Here is a 25,417-nt window from a genome sequence, read left to right on the forward strand (position 1 = left end):
ACTCTTAACATGTAAAACTGAAGGAAGAGCCGCTACAGGAATCATCTCCGCTGGAGGACTGAACTCTTTAACATGTAAAACTGAAGGAAGAGCCGCTACAGGAATCATCTCCACTGGAGGACTGAACTCTTAACATGTAAAACTGAAGGAAGAGCCGCTACAGCGATCATCTCCGCTGGAGGACTGAACTCTTTAACATGTAAAACTGAAGGAAGAGCCGCTACAGCGATCATCTCCGCTGGAGGACTGAACTCTTTAACATGTAAAACTGAAGGAAGAGCCGCTACAGCGATCATCTCCGCTGGAGGACTGAACTCTTCAACATGTAAAACTGAAGGAAGAGCCGCTACAGGAATCATCTCCACTGGAGGACTGAACTCTTTAACATGTAAAACTGAAGGAAGAGCCGCTACAGCGATCATCTCCGCTGGAGGACTGAACTCTTTAACATGTAAAACTGAAGGAAGAGCCGCTACAGCGATCATCTCCACTGGAGGACTGAACTCTTTAACATGTAAAACTGAAGGAAGAGCCGCTACAGCGATCATCTCCGCTGGAGGACTGAACTCTTTAACATGTAAAACTGAAGGAAGAGCCGCTACAGCGATCATCTCCACTGGAGGACTGAACTCTTTAACATGTAAAACTGAAGGAAGAGCCGCTACAGGAATCATCTCCACTGGAGGACTGAACTCTTAACATGTAAAACTGAAGGAAGAGCCGCTACAGCGATCATCTCCGCTGGAGGACTGAACTCTTTAACATGTAAAACTGAAGGAAGAGCCGCTACAGCGATCATCTCCGCTGGAGGACTGAACTCTTTAACATGTAAAACTGAAGGAAGAGCCGCTACAGCGATCATCTCCGCTGGAGGACTGAACTCTTCAACATGTAAAACTGAAGGAAGAGCCGCTACAGCGATCATCTCCACTGGAGGACTGAACTCTTTAACATGTAAAACTGAAGGAAGAGCCGCTACAGGAATCATCTCCACTGGAGGACTGATCTCTTAACATGTAAAACTGAAGGAAGAGCCGCTACAGGAATCATCTCCGCTGGAGGACTGAACTCTTTAACATGTAAAACTGAAGGAAGAGCCGCTACAGCGATCATCTCCACTGGAGGACTGAACTCTTTAACATGTAAAACTGAAGGAAGAGCCGCTACAGAATCATCTCCACTGGAGGACTGAACTCTCTAACATGTAAAACTGAAGGAAGAGCCGCTACAGGAATCATCTCCACTGGAGGACTGAACTCTTAACATGTAAAACTGAAGGAAGAGCCGCTACAGCGATCATCTCCACTGGAGGACTGAACTCTTAACATGTAAAACTGAAGGAAGAGCCGCTACAGAAATCATCTCCACTGGAGGACTGAACTCTTTAACATGTAAAACTGAAGGAAGAGCCGCTACAGGAATCATCTCCACTGGAGGACTGAACTCTTTAACATGTAAAACTGAAGGAAGAGCCGCTACAGCGATCATCTCCGCTGGAGGACTGAACTCTTTAACATGTAAAACTGAAGGAAGAGCCGCTACAGGAATCATCTCCGCTGGAGGACTGAACTCTTTAACATGTAAAACTGAAGGAAGAGCCGCTACAGCGATCATCTCCGCTGGAGGACTGAACTCTTTAACATGTAAAACTGAAAGAAGAGCTGCTACAGCGATCATCTCCACTGGAGGACTGAACTCTTTAACATGTAAAACTGAAGGAAGAGCCGCTACAGGAATCATCTCCGCTGGAGGACTGAACTCTTTAACATGTAAAACTGAAGGAAGAGCCGCTACAGGAATCATCTCCGCTGGAGGACTGAACTCTTTAACATGTAAAACTGAAGGAAGAGCCGCTACAGCGATCATCTCCGCTGGAGGACTGAACTCTTTAACATGTAAAACTGAAAGAAGAGCTGCTACAGCGATCATCTCCACTGGAGGACTGAACTCTTTAACATGTAAAACTGAAGGAAGAGCCGCTACAGGAATCATCTTCACTGGAGGACTGAACTCTTAACATGTAAAACTGAAGGAAGAGCCGCTACAGCGATCATCTCCACTGGAGGACTGAACTCTTTAACATGTAAAACTGAAGGAAGAGCCGCTACAGGAATCATCTCCGCTGGAGGACTGAACTCTTTAACATGTAAAACTGAAGGAAGAGCCGCTACAGGAATCATCTCCGCTGGAGGACTGAACTCTTTAACATGTAAAACTGAAGCCCAGACAGGTGGATCTGAAAGGCGACGTGAGTCAAATTATATATATATATTGACCCTTTTTACATTTCCGTGTTTCTCAGAAGCAGAAGTCGTCATAGTTGGGTAAACTTCTATAGAGGCGAATGAGAGACTACATTAAATACAGTTTTCATGTTTCCATTTGCTCAAATATCAAAAGATAAACTACACAATAGTGTTTTCACAACTTTCAAAATGAGAGAGATTGATAATGGCAGTCAGAGAGAGAGAGAGACGCTGTATTAGAAACACTCACAGCAACTGTAACTAGTCCTGTAATTTGATGCAAAGGGTCAAGGGAATATAATACAAAGTATAGCGTTATAAATGTACACACATTTAAAAAGAACATATCAAAAACTTTGCAGGATAGGATGCTGATGACCGTTCATCAAAGTATGTGAAAGGGTCCATTGTCTCGCTGTATAGACTGAGCAAAGGGACATTTTAAAGCAGTTCAGAAAACCAATCCTGTGTTTTATGTTGTGCTGCCCAGTCTCAGCTTCGCTTCAGTGGACGACCAGCGGTTCTTCTCCACTGACAGCAGGACACAGCCGTTCTCTCATGATTGTGTTCATCTGACGGAGATTTCAGAGGTCCACCAAACCAGTGCAGAACATCTGGACACATCTCCTGTGAATCATGGGTTCATGTTCAACAGTTTTGGGCTCAACCACCACTGGCAAGTTTAACCTTTTTTTTAATGAACAAAATGAATACTTTTCTTCATCAAGGATTCATTAAACTGATCAAAAGTGACAGTAAAGACATTCATAATGTTACTTAAGATTTATATTTAAAATAAATGCTGTTCTTTTGAACTGTCCATTCTTCAAAATCATTTGGCATAATTTACACAAAAATATTAAGCAGCAAAAACAGTTTTCACTTTAACCATTATTAATAACCGAGTAATAATAATTGAGCATCAAATCCTCATAGAGTGATTTCTGAAGGATCATGTGACACTGAAGACTGGAGTAATGTTTGATCACAAGAATACATTACACTTTACTATGTATTCACACACAATAATAATTGTAAATATAGCTGCAAGCAGCAATCACCGGGGCCAAGCGCAAGCAAGACGACAAGACATGCCAAAGTGGCTGGGAGTGTGAGACCCACTGCAGCAAGGAGCAATTAAAGACATTTGAAGATGAATTTTGGCAAAATGGTTGAAAAATCACATACAATAACTAAAAATATGATTATCACTTTCGACCAATAGGTGGCGCAGTTACGAAACTGATGTGATGTGGTCAGAGTGAAGTGACAATGACACATACAAAGTTTGGTGTCAATATGTCAAGGCATTGCAGATATAAAGCCTGAATAGTCATTTTGGCATCATGCCTCAACTTTGCCACTGCGGTATACGAAAACGGTTTTGTCTATCGACACGAAATCCATAACTTTTACTCGGCACAGTCTGGAGATGACACGATCCGATTTTGGTGAAAATCGGACGTTCGGTCTAGGAGGAGTTCGAAAAAGTAGGTTTTAAAAGAAAATAAAGATGGCGGACAGGAACTTTGATTGACTATGGCAAAATTGGTATCTATGTTTTCAGCATAACCCAAGGAATCTATTGAGATCAGTGTCATTACTATAGGCAAATTTATTCAAAAGTTATTAGCATTTTTGGAAATTTCATTATAACTTTTGACCAAAAGGTGGCGCTGTCTCATAAATTTTTGAGTACTTTTAGGGCGTTGTACTGATGACCCATACTGAGTTTCGTAACGATACGTTCATGCGTTCATAAAATACAGCATTTTAGCACATAATTCAAAATGGCCGACAGCCAAAATGGCCGATATGGGAAAATTGAATATCAGTCAACTCAGCACGACGCCCTGAATCTAACGAGACCACTTTTGTGATTTTTGGACAAACCGTTCAGAAGTTATAAGCAAAAACATAAATTATTCATATCTCCGGACCAGTAGGTGGCGCTGCGCCGAAACGCAGCAAGTAACCTCAGGTCATGCTTGTGACGACATGTACCAAATTTGGTCTGAATCCGATAAAGCGTTGTGGAGATACGGCCTTACGTCTGTTTTTGCAAGCGCTGCGTAAAATTTATTTGCGCGGTATTCGAGAACGGTAATTCGAATCAACTTGAATTCCATAACTTTTGGTCGTCATAGTCTGGAGATGATCTGGTTCATTTTTCGTGAAATTCGGAGCAACGGCCTAGGAGGAGTTCGAAAAAGTAGGTTTTTCGGAAAATTCAAAATGGCGGGAAAACTATTATGACGGAAAATGACGTCATAGGGTGCAGTCGAATCGTCGTGAGCTCAGGAATCAGAGGAAAAAAGAATGTTGTTTCTAGCCCTTGTGGTTCAAAAGTTATTAGCATAAACATGAGTGAAACTTTGGACAGCTGGTGGCGCTAGAGGGAATGAGTTGGAGACTCCAAATTTGCTATGGTGATAGTTCAGGCTGTCCTCTATCACTGTGCCAATTTGTATAAGTTTCCCGCAAACGGTTCTATAGGCTGCCATAGACGCCCAGTCGGAAGAAAAAGAAAAAATATAGCTGCAAGCAGCAATCACCGGGGCCAAGCGCAAGCAAGACGACAAGACATGCCAAAGTGGCTGGGAGTGTGAGACCCACTGCAGCAAGGAGCAATTAAAGACATTTGAAGATGAATTTTGGCAAAATGGTTGAAAAATCACATACAATAACTAAAAATATGATTATCACTTTCGACCAATAGGTGGCGCAGTTACGAAACTGATGTGATGTGGTCAGAGTGAAGTGACAATGACACATACAAAGTTTGGTGTCAATATGTCAAGGCATTGCAGATATAAAGCCTGAATAGTCATTTTGGCATCATGCCTCAACTTTGCCACTGCGGTATACGAAAACGGTTTTGTCTATCGACACGAAATCCATAACTTTTACTCGGCACAGTCTGGAGATGACACGATCCGATTTTGGTGAAAATCGGACGTTCGGTCTAGGAGGAGTTCGAAAAAGTAGGTTTTAAAAGAAAATAAAGATGGCGGACAGGAACTTTGATTGACTATGGCAAAATTGGTATCTATGTTTTCAGCATAACCCAAGGAATCTATTGAGATCAGTGTCATTACTATAGGCAAATTTATTCAAAAGTTATTAGCATTTTTGGAAATTTCATTATAACTTTTGACCAAAAGGTGGCGCTGTCTCATAAATTTTTGAGTACTTTTAGGGCGTTGTACTGATGACCCATGCTGAGTTTCGTAACGATACGTTCATGCGTTCATAAAATACAGCATTTTAGCACATAATTCAAAATGGCCGACAGCCAAAATGGCCGATATGGGAAAATTGGATATCAGTCGACTCAGCACGATGCCCTGAATCTAACGAGACCACTTTTGTGAATTTTGGACAAACCGTTCAGAAGTTATAAGCAAAAATATAAATTCTTCATATCTCCGGACCAGTAGGTGGCGCTGCGCCGAAACGCAGCATGTAGCCTCAGGTCATGCTTGTGATGACATGTACCAAATTTGGTCTGAATCCGATAAAGCGTTGTGGAGATACGGCCTTACGTCTGTTTTTGCAAGCGCTACGTAAAATTTATTTGCGCGGTATTCGAGAACGGTAATTCGAATCAACTTGAATTCCATAACTTTTTGTCGTCATGGTCTGGAGTTGATCTGGTTCAATTTTCGTGAAATTCGGAGCAACGGCCTAGGAGGAGTTCGAAAAAGTAGGTTTTTTGGAAAATTCAAAATGGCGGGAAAACTATTATGACGGAAAATGACGTCATAGGGTGCAATCGAATCGTCGTGAGCTCAGGAATCAGAGGAAAAAAGAATTTTGTTGATAGGCCTTACGGTTCAAAAGTTATTAGCATACAATTTCTGAAACTTTGGACAGGTGGTGGCGCTAGAGGGAATGAGTTAGAAACACCAAAATTGGTGTATTTGATGTTGGGAATGTCCTCTGTCAGAATGTCAAACCAAAACAACTTTCCCGCATACGCTTCTATGGGCTGCCATAGACGCCCAGTCGGAAGAAAAAGAAGAAGAAGAAGAACCGGAACAGATACAATAGGTGCCCGCACCTTCAGTGCTTGGCCCCTAAAAAGAAAAAGAAAAAGAAGAATAAGAACGGGAACAGATACAATAGGTGCCCGCACCTTCAGTGCTTGGCCCCTAATAATATTTCACTGTTTTTACTGTATTCTTGATCAAATAAGCGTAAGAGACTTCTTTTTTTAAGTTTTATTAATAACTGAATCTCATAATAAACCACCACACACACATTCCCTGAAAGCTTTAATTGAATTGGAAGAGACTCCATCTAAAGTCCCATCCGCTGAATATATAAAATGAAGGGACACAGATGATGGAAGTATTAGATACACCGCTAGCACTGACATCAGTCTCTGTGAGGCGTCAGAATCAGTCTGTAAGAGCGGATGATTGTGTCATTCACGAGATGGAGAGAATGAGCTTCACACACACTTTAAACCTGCTGTGTACTTTATCATATTTAACCCACGACTCTCCCACACGGTCCTGGTCCCACCTCTGGGTCATGTACATGTGACGATGTGAAGAGCTACTGCAAGCTGTCTCCGTTCTCGTGGAACTGGTGCAGGTGATCCGAGTACCTGTGGGAAGAGTGTGTGGATCATTAAACACACACACACACACACACACACACACACACACACACACACACACACACACACACACACACACACACACACACACACACACACACACACACACACACACACACACACACACACACACACACACACACACACACACACACACACACACAGCTTCAAAACCATCAAGTCTCACACTGGGTGAAAACACTCACTTCTTCGCACAAAATGCAGCACAGTCCCGGCCGATGCTCTCACTCCAGGCAGTTTTATACAGCACCTGACACACACACACACACACACACACACACGGTTCAGACCAGCTCAACACGAGCAGTAATACACAGTTCATCTGAGGGTCACGTGACGCACCAGGAAGACGAGGCAGTGCAGGATCAGTGTGTAGAAGAACGCCACAGTCCTGGCCGTCTTATTGGACAGGATCACACGGCCCTGATGAACAGACACAGGTTCATAGAGTGATTACTACAGTGATATTTATGGCTGCCATCATTTCTGTGCTTTCAACAAGCTTTTCTTTTGGCAGAAAAACTTATTTTTCTTCTTCTTTTCCATCAACCTTTTTCTCAGTCGGTGAAGATGCGTTTCCACCGGTATCAGTAGCCGCGTTTCCATTACAGATTTGCGCAAATGTTTTGCGCTATTATCTAAATATAGATAAAAAACTATTGCGAAATGACGGCGTTTCCATTAACCGATGTTATGCGACTAAAACGTCCTTTTTTCTCTCGCGATAAGTCATTCCAAAACATCACGGCAGCGGACGTTGGTTTATATAATCTCACAGCCGCACTAGACATTATTATTATTAATGGAAGGAGACGTACGTGTTATCCAAGCATTAATGGCAGGGAAAGACTTATACTCCAAACGAAATATAAGGAGTTTCTGGGTGTTTCGCCCTCATTTCTGCGCTGAGGTTTTGATTGTGGCATTTCTTTGAAGTTTAGAATCCAGTATTCCTATAGGCTAATTATTGTTTCTTTTATGAATTTAATAAAGAACTCTGTCTCCTATTCCAAACGATCCATGTAGGCTACTTTTGTGTCCATTCGTTTTTCCTTTTTAAACACGTAATTAAAAAAACGAAAAATGAACGGTTGTCTTTTTAAAACGCAAAGTTGAACACCACAATTTTAATTTGAACTGGCAACACCAACTGCTGCGCAAAAAAGTAAATATCAACGAATTTTCAGATGTTTGTTTAATGACTTTTTTTCCCCTTTATTAAACATGTAAAACATTCACAAATTAATATGGAAAACATGTTGATTTTACTGGTTTTCTAAGGCCAAATTAGAACCTGGAATTGCCATTTTCCCGCAGTGCTGAATAAGAAGAGCCATTAATATTATTAAACTATTGTTTTCTAACTCGGCTAAAAACATCTCCATCTCCGCTGTTAAGCAGATGCGCTTTTAGAGAGAAATGCACCTTTCATACGCATTAGGTCTTCTAAACATGTAGTAAATGTTATAATAATGATGATAATTATTATTATTTGCGTACACGGACCCCAAACACACCGCGTCTTCTAAGTCAGGTGACTGTAAATGCGCAAAAACTGTTTCCATTGCAGTTTTGCGAAATATTCCTTTTTCTAATTGCCTGAAAATCCACCTCATGCGAGCGTAAAAACTTTTTTGCGATAAACGAGAGTTTTTGCGAAATTGACGTGTTTCCATTGTGTGTATTTTCAATTCGCAATTTCAATTTGCGCAATTTGAAGGGTATTGGAAACGCGGCTAGTGTTGCAAGTACAGTGCATCTATTCAAGCACATTCAGTGTGTCTCGTATCCAAGTGAAACAGGGACAGACAGACAGCACTGATTGGACTGTTGTATCGTTGTGTATGCTAATGAGGCGCTGTGATGTCATGTGAGTGACAGGCTGCTGGAGGGGCGGAGCTACTGTTGATGATTCACGCTTCTGATTAAAGATTACAGGGGCACATCAATCCAAAATTATGTGTGTGTGTGTGTGTGTTTGTGTGTCAGGCTTGTGCACAATTCAGAATTGAATTGATGTCAAAAACAGGATCTAGAATTACAATTGAATTTGAATGAAAGGAAGCAGAATTGCAATTCAATCAAAATTCAAAGGAATTCATATATTTTAAGTGAAGTGTTTAACAATGAAGCTTTACAGTTGGTCAGATATGATTGCATTATGCACTTTGTGTTATTTGAAATGAAAATAACATTGGAACACAACTAATTAAACAAATTTATTTCAAGAATTTGATCATCGTCTATATTTAAGAACAAAATGTATGCAGGTTTGAGGAGTGACTAGTTACGTGTAATTATGTTATTAAATTACAAAATTAATGTCATTGTATTTAGTTGTATTACTGAGGTAAAGTGTGTAACTTAATTAGTTACTAATAAGATTAAAAGGAAATTGCTTTGCATTGATAAAGTAACCCAAACCACATTTATGATGGGTAACTTATAACAGTAGCAATTATTTTATTTATTTATTTGACATGGACATACTATTACATTGGACGAACCATATGCATTTGTTTAAGTGTTTTAGCACACATGCTAATTTTCAACACCTGTCCACGGGAGTTTCTTTAGGAAAGAAAATACAGTAACAAGACTAGTAAACAAAGTAATACTAAGAATACTGACAGAAAAGGACAGAGAAAATATACCATATAATTACAGAGAAAAGAAAAGAAAATTACATTTCCAAGAGTAACCTCCGTAACACTGAGTGTGTGTGAGATTCAACACACTCTTTCTGTTGTGTGACTGTGTGGAATTTCTTTGAATTGCAATGAATTTAATTCCACTTCCTGTCATTCAAATTAAAATTAAAATTCCTGTGGGGCGGAGTCAATTCCATTCAAATTCCAATTCATGAATTGAATGGAGGCCAATCCTGAAATTCTGAATTTTGCACAAGTGTGTGTGTGTGTGTGTGTGCGATACACACCAGGCTGAGCGTGGCTTTGTCCCACGGGCTGAGGCTCTGATATCTCCTCTGACGCTCCTAAAGGAGTAAATCACAGTGAAAAGTATCACGCCTGAATCAACAACAACACACACTTTCAGAAGCGAGAGTTCACGCTCGTCTCACCCTTTTACTGAAGGAGGCGAAGGGGTCGAGTCTCTCCTCGTACTGGGACGAGTAACGCATCACTGTATCATCACTGTCTCCAGCCTAACACACACACACACACACACACACACGCAGATTTGTATCGTCTACAATAATATCACAATATCAATTTGGAACACGACTTAGATTTATGGCTCTGATTGTCTAGCAGTTTTAGAGTTCAACATGTTTCATAAAATATATATTTTATATAAAATAATGTTCATAAAATGAAACCTCTATAACTTTTTACACCTTTTTTTTTTACTTTAACAAAAAATTAAAATGAGACCAAGCTTAAGTCTGTGCTTCCAAGCTCCACATTTATATGACAGTTTTTTGACAGACATGTTTGTCCACTACAGACCTAAAGTTGTACGTTTTTTTAATTAGGTTAATGAAAGAGAGAATGTGCGTCACAGCTGACAACTGACGACCACACAGAATATGAGGAATATGAAAAGCTTCGGGAGTCAGCTGACCACGACAGGCCGAAACCAGCACAAAAACACCCTCAGCAGAATATCGTCTATCGTTAAATCCCGGGGAATATTACGACGTCCCGTTTGGTCTTGAGCGGTTACTGGTGTCGTGAAGGACTCACTCTGCTAGGGTAGCTCTGCAGGAACTTGATCTTCTCGTAGAGCTTGATGTTGTCGGCCCGCAGACTGTCCAGCTCGCTCTGAAGAGCCTGTAAGGTCTGCTGTAGGGATCCGCTCGCCTGACACACAACAACAACACTTCCCTGAGCCACAGGAACCAGGTACAGTCATGTGATGGTACAGTCATGTGATGGTACAGTCACGTGATGGTACAGTCACGTGATGGTAAAGTCACGCGATGGTAAAGTCACGCGATGGTACAGTCACGTGATGGTACAGTCACGTGATGGTACAGTCACGTGATGGTACAGTCACGTGATGGTAATAATAATAATAATAATAATTCATTACATTTATATAGCGCTTTTCTGGACACTCAAAGCGCTTTACATAGGAGGAGGAATCTCCTCAACCACCACCAATGTGCAGCATCCACCTGGATGATGCGACGGCAGCCATATTGCGCCAGAACGCCCACCACACACCAGCTTAATGGTGGAGAGGAGACAGTGATGAAGCCAATTAGTATATATATATAGGAGGATGATTAGGAGGCCATGATGGACAGAGGCCACTGGGCAAATTTGGCCAGGATGCCGGGGTTACACCCCTACTCTTTCGAAAGACATCCTGGGATTTTTAATGACCACAGAGAGTCAGGACCTCGGTTTAACGTCTCATCCGAAGGACGGCGCTCTTTGTCAGTATAGTGTCCCCGTCACTACACTGGGGCGTTAGGACCCACACAGACCACAGGGTGACGCCCCCTGCTGGCCACACTAACACCTCTTCCAGCAGCAACCTGGTTTTCTCAGGAGGTCTCCCATCCAAGTACTAACCAGGCTCAGCCCCGCTTAGCTTCAGTGGGAAACCAGTCTTGGGCTACAGGGTGATATGGCTGCTGGCTGCTGGTGTCACGTGGTACAGTCACGTGATGGTACAGTCACGTGATGGTACAGTCACGTGATGGTACAGTCATGTGATGGTACAGTCATGTGATGGTACAGTCATGTGATGGTACAGTCATGTGATGGTACAGTCATGTGATGCGCACTCACGGCCTCCAGCTCCTGGTTGCGCAGGCGAAACCTCTCCCTCTGACTGGAGATGATGGACAGCAGAGAGTCCATCTGACCCTGAGGAAGATCCGTCTGAGGAGAGCCGCCAGCACCTCAACACGCACACACACACACACACGACTACTGAGGGATCTGCTTATCCAACAGTAGGGCTGTCAAAATGGCTGAAAAGCTAAATTTTAATTTATTTCTTAAATATTAGCAAAATTCGAATGCTAAAAGCAATACTGTTAGAGGAAAAAAGTGCTCTATTGTCTCCTATGCCCACAAGAGGGCGCATGCGAGCGCAATAAGCAAATATTAACAAATCAAGCATCGCATCTTTTATTGAAATTAAATGACATTCACTTTTTAAAGTGCATTAACTTTTGAAACTATTGTTCTTAAATAAAATATAATTTCCTTAATGTGTATGCAAGGAAAAGTAGGTTACAGTAGTGCATAAACTGTGTAACTGCATCAGTAACTTGATCAAACACGCCGTTTTTGCATTCGAATGTGCCGTTGTTGCTTTTATTCATCGAATATTCGAAATTCTAATTTGTATTTGACAGCCCTAGCCAACAGTCATTTACATTCAAGCATTTAACAGACTCTCCAATCCAAAGCACTTACAAACGAGGAGAGCAACAGAAGTGTCACTAACAGTGTGTGTTGTGTGTAGTGTTTACCTGAGAACAGAGCTGTGGCCTCTTTAATGGGCTCTGGGACGATCACTGCGCAGCTGTCTGAACCCTAGATCACACACACACACACACACACACACACACACACACACACACACACACACACACACACACACACACACACACACACACACACACACACACACACACACACACATCATTACTCCAGTCTTCAGTGTCACATGATTTCTCAAGAAACATTTAGGATTATTACCAATGTTCAATGTAAATCAATGTAAAAACAGTCTTACATTTTATTTTTCAGGATTCTTTGATGAACAGAATGTTTTGTGACATTGTCTCCACTATCACTTTTGATCAATTTAATGCATATCCATGCTCAATACAATTATATTTTTTTCTGAGCCCAAGAAGTAGTGGTGAAAGTAGTGTTTTTATCCCATTTCCACATTTATTGACATAAATCATTTACTTCACCAGTGAAAAATACTGTTAATTTCTGCTATTAATATGGACTGTTTAGCATGTCATAAATAATGCAGCATGTATTTCCTCAACCTACGCTCATGTTTTCATGTGTTACTTTACTAAATATAATTAGAATTTATTACATAATTATTTAATTATTCCAAAAAGTTATGTCATGAGTGTCTGAGGATTGCCAGCATGGGCGTCAGTTTAAATGTGCTGGGGCAGAGACGCATTCATTTGTTTTCTCTTTCGCGCAGGTCATGTTTTGAAAGACGATGTCCCGTAGCTTACTAATGTAAATAAATAAAAATGTGATGATGTCCGACTCGTTTTATGAAGAAGAAAGCCTTAAGTTTTCAAAAAGCATTAGACATATGACCCGCTGTTCTGCTTCATAAGTCCCATGTTGACAATATGACATGGCGTGGTTTACCTAAACAATGATGAGCACATTTCTCTCTCATATTGCTCCTCATAACCACTGCAAACGGTCAACAAATCGAACCCAAATTCACATGATTATGGACGTTATCTGACATTAGCGTTTCTACTTCACATTTTCAGCAGGGCAGCGGAGCGGCTGTGGGTTGAGTCCCCACGGTTCTCATGCCGTGTTACAGTTGTTGCAGTGTTATGGACAGAGAAGTGTGTGGCCAGCGCAGCAGCAGAACGACTAAATTGAGCTCGAGGTAAAAAAAAGAAAAGAAAGTGGTGGGTACAAAATGACTCATGACGAAACCTGGCGGGTATGCGTCCCCACCGAAAGCGACGCCTATGATTGCCAGGAAAGGATGTGTGTGACGTGTGTGAATGTGATGATGATCTGCGGTCTGACCTCAGCGTCGGGCCGTGACATGGTCTGGATGGTGCTGAGGTCCTGCTCCAGTTTGAGGATCAGGTCTTTCTGATCAGCACTGGTCGTCACCGCTGCAGAGAACTCCAGCTGTAGAGACGCGTACCGGCCTGACACACACACACACACAAGTTTATTTTCCTATCCTTGTGAGGACATTCCATAGGCGTAATGGTTTTTATACTGTACAAACTGTATATTCTCTCCCCTTACACTGCCCCTATCCCTAACACACACACAACAGTGTGTGTACTGTCTCCTATCGCAGCAGCTTACCAGTCAAGAAGATCAACCTTCACAAGACTTTAACCTTTGAATATTTAGCTTGTGGTTCTCCACCAAAACCGTAACCCTAATAACCCTAGCCCGTGCCTTGTCTCCTCCTGTACTATAACTAGCTGCTTTCAACACACATCTTAATATACCGACTGCAGAAACCCATGAGCTTCCTCAGCGTCTGAATGCTTCAGTCTCGTACAGCACGTCGACTTTCCCACACACTAAACTGCTCAAAGTTTGCTCTACTGGACTCTGTATTGTATCTGTGCTTGGTTCCCAGATCAGGACTGTCTGATCACCCGTTCTTTGAGCTAAACTGTCAAATGTGAGACTGTGAAATCCACCATAACTATCATAATCTTAATTTTTTTTATCTGTTATTGATTTCTGCAGCTGTACAAACTCTTCTCTATATATGTTTCCATCCAAATTTGCGAATTTAACTTATGCGCAAAATGGGAATATCGCATAAAACATTTGCGAATGAGCAGCGTTTCCATCCAGTGAGTCAAAGAGAACCGAATGAATACTTCCTGATAAACTGCTGCTAAATATCACAAAGAAAAGTAGGAGAAGCCACTGAATATAATAATTTTCGTATATATAACACTCATCAGAGAGAGCACGCAGGCGAAACTCAATAGACGCAGTTCGGAGGAAGATGCTGGTGTTTGGGAACGCAGTCGTGTAAGGCAGTTCTGGAAGGGAAATACACCATTTCAGAACAACCAAAGATTACCCAACTCAAACAAGCGCTTACGTTTTTTCAGTGCATTTTTAATAATTATGCGCATCTTGGCATTTCCATCGGGCAGTTTTTGATTTTGATATCCCAAAGTGCACATTACAACAGGTAAATGGAAACTGACATTACTGAGCACACTCGCTCCCTTGATAACCCTGTTCCCGCTGCCCTTGACATCCACACCGCTTAAAACTAGACTTGTCCCATCCACACACTCGACTCCCTGGTTTACTCCTGCTCTTCTGAAAACAGCTGGCCATCTCTATAGGAAAACCGGCTTAACTGTTCACTTATCGGTTTACATGAACCATTTCCAGTCACACAAATCAGCACGCTCAGTTCACTGCTCTACTCCTGTCAGTAATGCATCCTCTCGACCCAAAACATTGCTTTCCATTGTCAGTAACCTCACAAACCCTCCTGTCCCTGACATGAGAAACTCAGCAGAGCTCCGGGAGTCGGTTTTACACTTCTTCCTAAATAACATATATGTTACCCCTCTACAATCTTCTATTCTCTCACAGGCTTTCTCCACTGCTTTCACACCTGGTACTTATGGCTGTTGACTCTTGCTTCATCTGTATCCTAATTGACCGTTCGCAAAACCCCGCCCTCTAACGGTTCTCGTCCAATCCTAGCTCAGCAACTGTAACTAAGGAGAAGGACCTCCGTCAAACATTCCGATTTCAGCAAGATAGTGCAATGATGCGCCTATGGCAGTGAGGTCTGCACGGGCTTAAAACTTGCTGTATTTTATGATTGCTTGCAACTATTATTAAAAAATAGGCTACAAACACGTTTCACTACGGCACTGCGGCCCCTCATCAGTCAGCAAACAAGAGGGGGAAAAAAGAGAAAAAGCACGGACTTACTAATTACGAAACTTTGATGTGGTTGAACAGGTACACAGTCACAAATTCCTCTGGAACTCAAACATTAAACTTCAAAACAAAGTTCGCGCAGTTGCACAACTATTTACACAAATATATCCTTCTCAGTCGGCTGAGTTATGAATGAAGAGAGCATCGAGAGTTTATGGTTTCAGCGCGTCCTCTGATTGCAGTGCTGTGACTGAAATAATGCGCGCGGGAGCACATGTGCAAAACAGTTTTGTAAAATGATATATGATCAAATAAAAATTATTGATATATAATTTTACAAAACTGTTTTGTGCATGTGCTCCCGTGCGCTATTCTGTCTATACTTTCTGTCGTGCCCTGGAGGATATGTCTGCTGCATTACTCCAAAACCAATCACTTAATGTATGGATCTCAACCCAGCCATGGCTATGGTTCTCAATTGTTTGACGGGCGTAGTAACAATAACTAAGGGGCGTGGCTTTTGCGAACGGTCAATTCTCATAGACCTTTCCTCTCCATTTGACACCGTTTCTCATAGCATTTTCATTTCCCCTCTCTCTGCTCTTGGTAACCCAGGAACGGTCTTATTCTGGTCCACAGATGCCCCTGTATCGAACGGTGTTCCCCAGGGCTCTGTTCTAGGACCTTTACACTTCATCAGTTACATGCCCCCTTTAGGTTACATTATCCATCGCCAGGGCTTTAACTTTCACTGCTATGCAGCAGACACACACTCAACTTTACGTTTGTTCTCACTATAGAGGGTATGCATGTGACGTCACCCTCAGCCAGAGTGACTGCGGTTACACACACTGAGTGGCAAAAAGAGTCACTGAGTTGGTTTTCATGCTGCGAAAAACACACAACACATCTAAAACTGCACAACACATCTTTAGATTGACTGTAGAAATAGATTTGACAAGGAATCTGAGGTATATTTTTACAGACTTCTGAAAGCTACAGAACAGAGAAGCAAATAAATCGCTGCACAGAAACAACTGGATCCAGGCAGAGAAAAGTGGATTTGGTGTATCATTTTGTGTCAATATGCTAAATTTAGGGGTAAAATCATACCCTATATATGGTATTGTTATATATTGTATTGACAACTCATCAATTCAATATTTACCGTCGTATATTCAGCATAATTGGATGTTTTCAAGTAAACACTGACAAAAAACTTTTAGGTTTTAAGGCTGGATGATATCCACAGATCACAGGATCTTTGGTAAGTTGTAAGGAACATTATTTCGAGTCCAACCTTTAGTTTAAACTGATAATCGTTTGTTTTCCCGGCGTTTTCGCTGTTTCTTCTATGAAATCCAGTCACTCAGTAGCTCTTCAGTCAGGCTGAGGGAGTGTGTCACTGCATTCCCTCTATTCTGCCCCTTTCCCCACTTTAAACATCCCCCAGACTCACTGCTCAGCTCAGTGCTAGCGATGCGCAGAGACGCGTTCTCAGACTGAAGGCTTCGGTTCTTCTCCAGCAACAGCACCTCCAACGGCTTACATGAATCCTGCGAGAGACCAGCACATCAACAACACACTAAGAACACACTAAACACACACTAAAGACTGATGTTTACCTGCACTGTGGCGCTGTCACACGGCCCGAACTCCATCGACTTCAGGATGCTGTCAATAACAGTCAAAGCCATTCAGTAAGAGGAAACCAGGAGCCAATCGAATACAGTCTTTCTGACAGCCTTACTTCAGCCACGATTAAATACAACATAATGTTCAGGGACGCACTTAAGCACTTGAGGACAAGAACTTGTGCAGACAAACGGACTAAAATGGCCAATGATGTTTGCCATGGCCAAGCATGAGTTCAGTGTTCACTGCTCGACAGGAGCGATGGACTCTCACCTGAGCTCTTTCTTCACCTCCTCATAGTCTGCCTGCGTCTGCAGCTTCTCCTCCAGGAGCTGGAAGAAATGAAGAGGCCATTTAGACAAATGTACAGCACTGGAGCTCAATCTCTCTCTCTCACTCACTCACTCACTCACTCACTCACTCACTCACTCACTCACTCACTCACTCACTCACTCACTCACTCACTCACTCACTCACTCACTCACTCACTCACACACTCACTCACTCACTCACTCACTCACTCACTCACTCACTCACTCACTCACTCACACACTCACTCACTCACTCACACACTCACACACTCACACCCCTGTTATGCGGCCACTGAAGTCTATGATCAGACCATCTGATGCATACGGTGCGCTACAAGAGCAACGTGTAGTATAGAGCTGGTAAGTCCCGCCCCTTCCGTAAAACCCCGCTGGACCTCAAAGTTGAAAAAGCGTCAATGCAAGTGAATGGGAGAAAATAATTATTTTCTGGTCCCGTTTGAATTGTGCCATGAATGTGAACATATGTTGTCTGTGAATTTTTTATATAATCTTTCATGTTACAAGTTTGACAGTATATGGTATGATTCGTCGGCTAGCAGTTGTGGAAAAGACATAACGAGAAAGACTACATGTCGCCTATGTGACGTCACCCCATAAAGTTGACTTACCCGTGGTTTTCGCCAACCTCAACGATTTTGTCCTCTCCCTGAAAGAAGGCGGTGAAGTGTACCAAAGACACAGCCATGTCTAGCGGGATCCGTGAGCTAGAGCCGTGAGCTAGTGGTGTTGACGTTTCAAACGCGTCGAAAGCAGCGAAGAGTTGTAGTCCACAAAGTGCTCTCACACAAAGTCTACCCGTATCAAACTTCTACCCGCTAAATTGTAGCATTCTTAACACGAAAGATTATATAAAAAATTCACAGACAACATATGTTCACATTCATGGCACAATTCGAACGGGACCAGAAAATTATTATTTTCTCCCATTCACTTGCATTGACGGTTTTTCAACTTTGAGGTCCAGCGGGGTTTTACGGAGGGGGCGGGACTTACCAGCTCTATAGTGAGCAGCCCTTAAAGGGACAGTTCACCCAAAAATGTAAATAAATGCACTCACCCTCATGTGCTTCCAAACCTGTATGATATTTTGAAGAATGTCAGTAACCAAACAGTTGATGGGGCTCTGTGACAGTGACCTTTCCCTGTTGGTTAGCGCAGCACTTACACACACACACACACACACACACACACACACACACACACACACCCCCATCTTACCTCGTTCCTCTGTTCCCTGCTGGGGCGATGTGGGTACACACACACACCCCATTAGCACACTGGTTTTCACACACACAAACATATACACTCCATTTCCATCCCTGACAGAAATCCACGCTACGCATAACACATACATATCTAAGTTGTCTTTTGTTTCTTTTGATTTTCGTTGTGTTCAGTATTTGTCAGCAACTGTGTTGTCTTTCGTGTTGAGTTATCTCTATCGGCTGGCCACACCAGAGCGCCACCCAGTGGCCTGGATAAATAGTACCAGTGTCGGTGTGCGTCGGGGGCAAAGCAACCGAAAGTCGGCTCGTCCATTGTTTGTGTTAATATGGGGTTTGTGTTCATGTAAATGTGGCGTTATTGTTATGCGTTTATCATTATTTGTTATTTTGTTTATGATTTCGTTATTTTATGTGTGTATATGTTTGGGATATTGGAAAAACGTACATACTTAACTTGATACTTACCTCACCAATGTTTGTAATGGTTTTAACTAAAGGGGCGGGGCTTGGACTATAAAAAGGAGCCTCAAACTAATGTATGGGGACATCTAACCTGGCGAGCAAGCGTGCAACTGTTCAAAATACTGGCTTTTGTTATGTCCCAGGAGAGGAGGACAATAATGTGAACAATGTGCACACAACACAGTATGTTCAAGTGACTGTGAACTGACAATGTATGAATGCTCTTTTGGACACTGGAAGCTTCCTGTCACTGTCACAGTGCCCCATCAACTGTCTGCTTACTGACGGTCTTCAGAATATCTTCTTTTTTGTTCAACAGAAGAAAGAAACTCATACAGGTTTGGAAGCACATGAGGGTGAGTACGTTCATTTTAACTTTTGGGTGACCTGTCCGTGTAACGCAGCAGTGCACATGAGTGTGTGTTGCGCACCTGGAGCGCGGTGGTCTTGTCCTGGAGCTGCTGCTGCAGTCGGCCGGTGTGTGTGTCGGATCTCTCTCTGAGCGAGGACAGGCTGGCCTGCAGTCTCTGAACATCCTCCACCAGCTGCAGCATCTCACGCTCCTTCGCACTGAGCTCCGCCTCCACACTGGAGCGCGGCACCAGCTCCGCACACTCGTCCTGCTGGACACACACAACACTGAGCATCGTATGAACACACACACAAGTTTGTTTTGCTATACTTGTGAGGACTCTCCATAGGCGTAATGGTTTTTATACTATACAAACTATTCTGTCCCCTTACACTGCCCCTATCTCTCACTCACACACACACACACACACACACACTGCCCCATCCCTAAACCTACCGATCACACACACACACACTGCCCCTATCCCTAAACCTGCCCATCACACACACACACACACACACACACTGCCCCATCCCTAAACCTACCGATCACACACACACACACTGCCCCTATCCCTAAACCTGCCCATCACACACACACACACACACACACACTGCCCCACCCCTAAACCTACCGATCACACACCACACACACACTGCCCCTATCCCTAAATCTGCCCATCACACACACACACACACACGCCGTTAGTTGTAGTCCTTTTCTTTAAAAGCAAATATGTCCCTTTGCTTTGAACTTTAAGCGTTGTAACTTTGCAGATGTTGTTTATGATCAAACAGCAACATTACACACTAACTACAGTTAGAAAAGTGAAATCATACTTTACCACCCTTTAAGTGGCAACAGTTAATGTGAAGAAAGCATGTAGAGTGTTATATTGTGAGCTGGTACCGTGTACGGCGTGTTGTCCGTGCGTGTCGGCGCTTGTGTTGATCTGATCTGCTCTCTCAGAGCTTCAGCTTCTCTCTCAGCAGCGTCTGCTCTCTGCAGGAAAACACCAGCACACAGTTAACATCTCTCAGTGAGGATCTTCACTGTAACACACACACATGTCTGTGTTAGCGTCTGCTCTCTGCAGGAAAACACCAGCACACAGTTAACATCTCTCAGTGAGGATCTTCACTGTAACACACACACACATGTCTGTGTTAGCGTCTGCTCTCTGCAGGAAAACACCAGCACACAGTTAACATCTCTCAGTGAGGATCTTCACTGTAACACACACACATGTCTGTGTTAGCGTCTGCTCTCTGCAGGAAAACACCAGCACACAGTTAACATCTCTCAGTGAGGATCTTCACTGTAACACACACACACATGTCTGTGTTAGCGTCTGCTCTCTGCAGGAAAACACCAGCACACAGTTAACATCTCTCAGTGAGGATCTTCACTGTAACACACACACATGTCTGTGTTAGCGTCTGCTCTCTGCAGGAAAACACCAGCACACAGTTAACATCTCTCAGTGAGGATCTTCACTGTAACACACACACACATGTCTGTGTTAGCGTCTGCTCTCTGCAGGAAAACACCAGCACACAGTTAACATCTCTCAGTGAGGATCTTCACTGTAACACACACACACATGTCTGTGTTAGCGTCTGCTCTCTGCAGGAAAACACCAGCACACAGTTAACATCTCTCAGTGAGGATCTTCACTGTAACACACACACGTCTGTGTTAGCGTCTGCTCTCTGCAGGAAAACACCAGCACACAGTTAACATCTCTCAGTGAGGATCTTCACTGTAACACACACACACACACATGTCTGTGTTAGCGTCTGCTCTCTGCAGGAAAACACCAGCACACAGTTAACATCTCTCAGTGAGGATCTTCACTGTAACACACACACACATGTCTGTGTTAGCGTCTGCTCTCTGCACACCGTCAGCTCAGGTAACATCTCCACCAGACTCTCAGCCGCTCTTAAGACTGGCTCACACTACAGGAGTTTTAAAATCCTGACTGATTGTGAGATGTGGTTGCAGCAGCACACACTTAAGGAGAGTCTCTGCGGATTTTCTTCCCTCAGGGAAGTGTGTAAACATACACACACTACACAATGTTCTTAAGATGACGGTGCCAGAGGAAGGCCTCACGTGATCTCACGCAGCGGAAGAGGAAAAGCGGATGTAAACTAAATGGATTCAGTAACAAGACAACTTGCTGTATTAATAATTACCATTTGTTGTGAGAAAAAAGCAAAAGCGAAGTGTGGAGGAGAAAATGGTTGGGGACACGGGCTCAACATGGATCGTCGTTCTTCAGCGAGAATTGGCGGTATGAATTTAATTGCCGTATTACTATCTGTTTGTAATGATGTGGCGGACTCAGAGGGATCCATTTGCAGCTTTTATTGGAATGGTCAACAGGCAGGGTCAAATAGCAGCAGACAGAGCAACGGAGAGAACACAGGGCAGATCGGGGTCACAGGTCACTAGGTCCAATAAGCAATCCGGGTCAAGGCAGGCGGAGAACAATCAGAGGTCGGTATCAACAGTCCAAGATCAGGAACAGAACAGCAGACAGAGAAAAACGCTTGGAATTGAAAGCCGGGGCAATGCAATACTTCGCAATGAACAGAGTGAACGGGGTTTATATGTGTGAGTGTGGATGAGCTGCAGGTGTGTGTGTACTCAGTCCAGGTGAATGAGATGATGAGTGCTGATGAGTCCGGGCAGTGAGTGTGGGAAATGTAGTTTGTGAGGAAGTGATCAGTCTATTGTGGAGCGCCCTCTGGTGGCTCTCGAGTGCACTCCAGCTGGTAATCGTTACACTGTTAGTGTGCTAGACTTTTTACAGCGCATTTCAAAATGTCCGTCACTCCCGTCTCCTCCTAGCCTTGTTTCTTATTGGCTATTGAGACAGAACTGACGCAACCACAGTCTTGCTCATCCCGATTTAAAATCTTAAATATCAAACATGTTTGATATGATCGCGGCGGGCCCGATGTGTGTGTGAGAGCAGATCGGGAGGTGCAAGATTCGATCCGTGAACGCCTCACATTATCAGATAATCTGCGGCAAACATTGGTGTGTATACAAACAAACTCCTGGAGTGTGAGCCAGGGTTAGAGAGGACCTTCTCTATTACACACACACATGCATGTCAAACTCATGACTGCACCTGATTGGCTCGCTCCACATCCGTCATCACCATGTCAATCTCATCAGCCCTGAGAAACACACACACACACACACACACACACACACACACACACACACGCTTTAATGTAGAGCATAGTAATATAAGGACATATATGGTCTAATGTTCACACACATGTATCCAGTACTTCAGTGAGCTCATTGCTTCTGCCTTACATTATTACATTGTTTAAATGAATACATTAGCTAACCGTGTGATTTGTAAATGTACATTTCTGAAACACAGACAGTTTCCTCTGATAACACATCACTCTACATTGTATTGTGGACTCATGCATGTTCTGTGAAGCTGCTTTGAAACGATGTGTGTTGTGAATACAGCGCTACACAAATAAACGTGACGTGAAGTGAGTTAATGAGCAAGAGCATTTCTCCAGAAACACATTCCTCAGCTCTGAAGAGTGGAAGAGTAAAACCACAGCACACTTCACTTCTGCAGGGTTATACACACTTCCTCATGATGTGTGTGTGTGTCTGGATGAAGAGCACACCGGACAACAAGACTTTCTCATATCTCTGTAACTCTGTTTTCAGCAGCTCAGACTAATCTGCTGCTCAGGAAACATGTCTGATCACTGGTAATGTGTGTGTGTAAACCCTGATACATTTGATTTTACAGAACTCTCAAAAGAACGGCATTTATTTACATCATGAATAATGTTTATATAAATCTTTACTGTCACTTTCTTTCAATTGAATGCGTCGTTGATGAATAAAAGTGTACATTACATTTCTTCCAAAACCCACTGAGCCTAAACTTCTGAACAGTGTTGCACTTGTAGTAGTTCACTTGATGAATAAATGAATATGAATGATGGTCCGCGTATGAAGTAGTTTCACACACAAACACACACTTACTTTGCAGTGGACTCTTCATCATATTTAGTCTTCAGGTAAAAAAGCTCCGTCTGAGTTCGTTCAAGAGCTGCAGAGACACAACAACACATCATGATCTGTGTAATAATACACAATATTACATATTAATAATCTCCAGCACACACACACACACACACACACACCTGTCTGCAGGCTCTGGGCTTTGAGTTCAGTTTCCTGTAGTTTACACACCAGAGACTCATGTGACTCCTGGAACTTCCTGTTGGACACAAACACGACAGGATCCACAAACATCACAACAGACTCTGATTAGATGATGCTAATAATATTTAAATCCGGGATCTTCCAAATCTCCAGCGCTGAACACACAGCTGAACAGGCCAATGCCAGGCTTCAGGATTACTAGAGAATGACGGGCAGGTTTGATGGAGTTAAACATTACAATAATGACCACTCACACACACACACACACACACACACACACACACACACACACACACACACACACACACACACACACACACACACACACACACACACACACGACGGGAACTGACCTCTCTTTCTCGGCGTAGTCTTTATGAATCTGCTGCTGTGTCTCCAGGGCCAGATTCTCCGCCTGGTTCCTCACGCTCTGCTCATATTCCCTGATCTTCTCCTTCAGGGTCTTAATGGTGACCTCTGCACACACACACACACACACACACGGCAAATATCAACCACACTACTCAAGCTCTCAGGACACACATCAGTGTGAAAGTGACACACACACACACTTCTCTGATGCCGTCTGATTCTCAACCAGACCGAGTGTCTCCACTAGACATTTGTTTGGCTCTGCCGTGATGTTTACGTGACTAATAAAAGACAACGCAGTCCAAACACAGTGTGTGTGTGTGTGTGTGTGTGTGTGTGCGTGTGTGTAGACAGTGCTCGTACACTGCAGATCAAGAGGCCGACTCTGAACACATTTAGACAGCAATGTCAGCTTTTTTCCATTTTTTATTTTGACGAGAAACCAAAAGCATATGAATTATACAAGTTGGCTTTATTTGTTTAGTAAATGTTTCCTTTATTCATGTTCATCCTTAGGGCGTTTTCACACCTGAGAGTCCGCACCAAGGTCTGAACCGAAGTTCATGTTTTGCTACATTTTATACATTCGGATAGTTTTGGTCTGGTTTCACACTGCAGTTATGCGAGCGCACTAAAGAACTGTACATGTCTTCATCGTCTATGTGGACCGCATCTCGACATTGATTGGTTTGTAAACGAACGTGCGTCTGATTTCGGCGGGTAACTTTCACAAAAAAACAACTTTGACAAGAATGACTGAACGGACGCATATCGTTGCCACTATATTGTTATTATTACGGCATTACCGCCTGCAGCACCGACTATACGCGACGCTAGTTCAAATTCGCCAAATGGCCGACGTTGTGCAAACAGTTTATCGTCGCCGGCAGGAAAGGAGGAGAAGACGGTTGCAATCCTACGAGAACCACCGGAACGTCCTGTAAATGCTCTGAAAGTCCGAACCTTACAGAAAATGCTTTCACACTAGAAACGAACCAAACCTTTGTTCAGTTTGATCTGGACCGAGACTACCTCTTTTCGTCGGACCAAATTTCGTCTCTGTTTGGTCCGGGGGAGGTTTTACTCCTGTACCAAACAAGGTTGGTGTGAAAGGGCCCTTAAAGTCATCATAAAAATCAAAGTGGACAATTCTTGTTTGTTTATTATGGGATATTGCAGTGCTTATACTACCATATTTTCCGGACTATAAGTCGCATCAGTCAAAAAATGCGTCATGAAGAGGAAAAAACATATATAAGTCGCACTGGACTATAAGTCGCATTTATTTAGGAATTTATTTCACAAAATCCAATACCAAGA

At 42.9% G+C, this 25,417-nt stretch overlaps 1 protein-coding gene across 4 annotated transcripts in view; it reads right to left on the reverse strand.

Annotated features, from left to right (window-relative positions):
* Nucleotides 1-6,444: 6,444 nt before the first annotated feature.
* The window catches only part of cux1b (cut-like homeobox 1b), a 28,789-nt gene continuing 9,816 nt past the window's right edge, over nt 6,445-25,417 (reverse strand). For 2 of the 4 annotated variants that reach the window (XM_079610486.1, XM_079610488.1), the window contains 18 exons: nt 24,079-24,202; nt 23,704-23,780; nt 23,543-23,609; nt 22,647-22,695; nt 20,411-20,503; nt 19,581-19,769; nt 17,403-17,461; nt 17,120-17,168; nt 16,954-17,050; nt 13,632-13,759; nt 12,350-12,413; nt 11,658-11,770; nt 10,602-10,718; nt 9,977-10,060; nt 9,833-9,889; nt 7,237-7,317; nt 7,080-7,144; nt 6,465-6,861 (listed from right to left, as the gene is read on the reverse strand). In XM_079610486.1, the coding sequence (XP_079466612.1) occupies nt 6,810-6,861; nt 7,080-7,144; nt 7,237-7,317; nt 9,833-9,889; nt 9,977-10,060; nt 10,602-10,718; nt 11,658-11,770; nt 12,350-12,413; nt 13,632-13,759; nt 16,954-17,050; nt 17,120-17,168; nt 17,403-17,461; nt 19,581-19,769; nt 20,411-20,503; nt 22,647-22,695; nt 23,543-23,609; nt 23,704-23,780; nt 24,079-24,202 (1,565 nt within the window). In that variant the 3' untranslated portion in view covers nt 6,465-6,809. Of the gene's footprint in view, nt 6,862-7,079; nt 7,145-7,236; nt 7,318-9,832; nt 9,890-9,976; nt 10,061-10,601; nt 10,719-11,657; nt 11,771-12,349; nt 12,414-13,631; nt 13,760-16,953; nt 17,051-17,119; nt 17,169-17,402; nt 17,462-19,580; nt 19,773-20,410; nt 20,504-22,646; nt 22,696-23,542; nt 23,610-23,703; nt 23,781-24,078; nt 24,203-25,417 lie in introns of all 4 variants that reach the window. The other 2 variants (XM_079610485.1, XM_079610487.1) reach the window with 2 other exon arrangements.

This window comes from Phoxinus phoxinus, assembly GCF_949152265.1.
Source record: "Phoxinus phoxinus genome assembly, chromosome: 4".
NCBI lineage: Eukaryota > Metazoa > Chordata > Actinopteri > Cypriniformes > Leuciscidae > Phoxinus > Phoxinus phoxinus.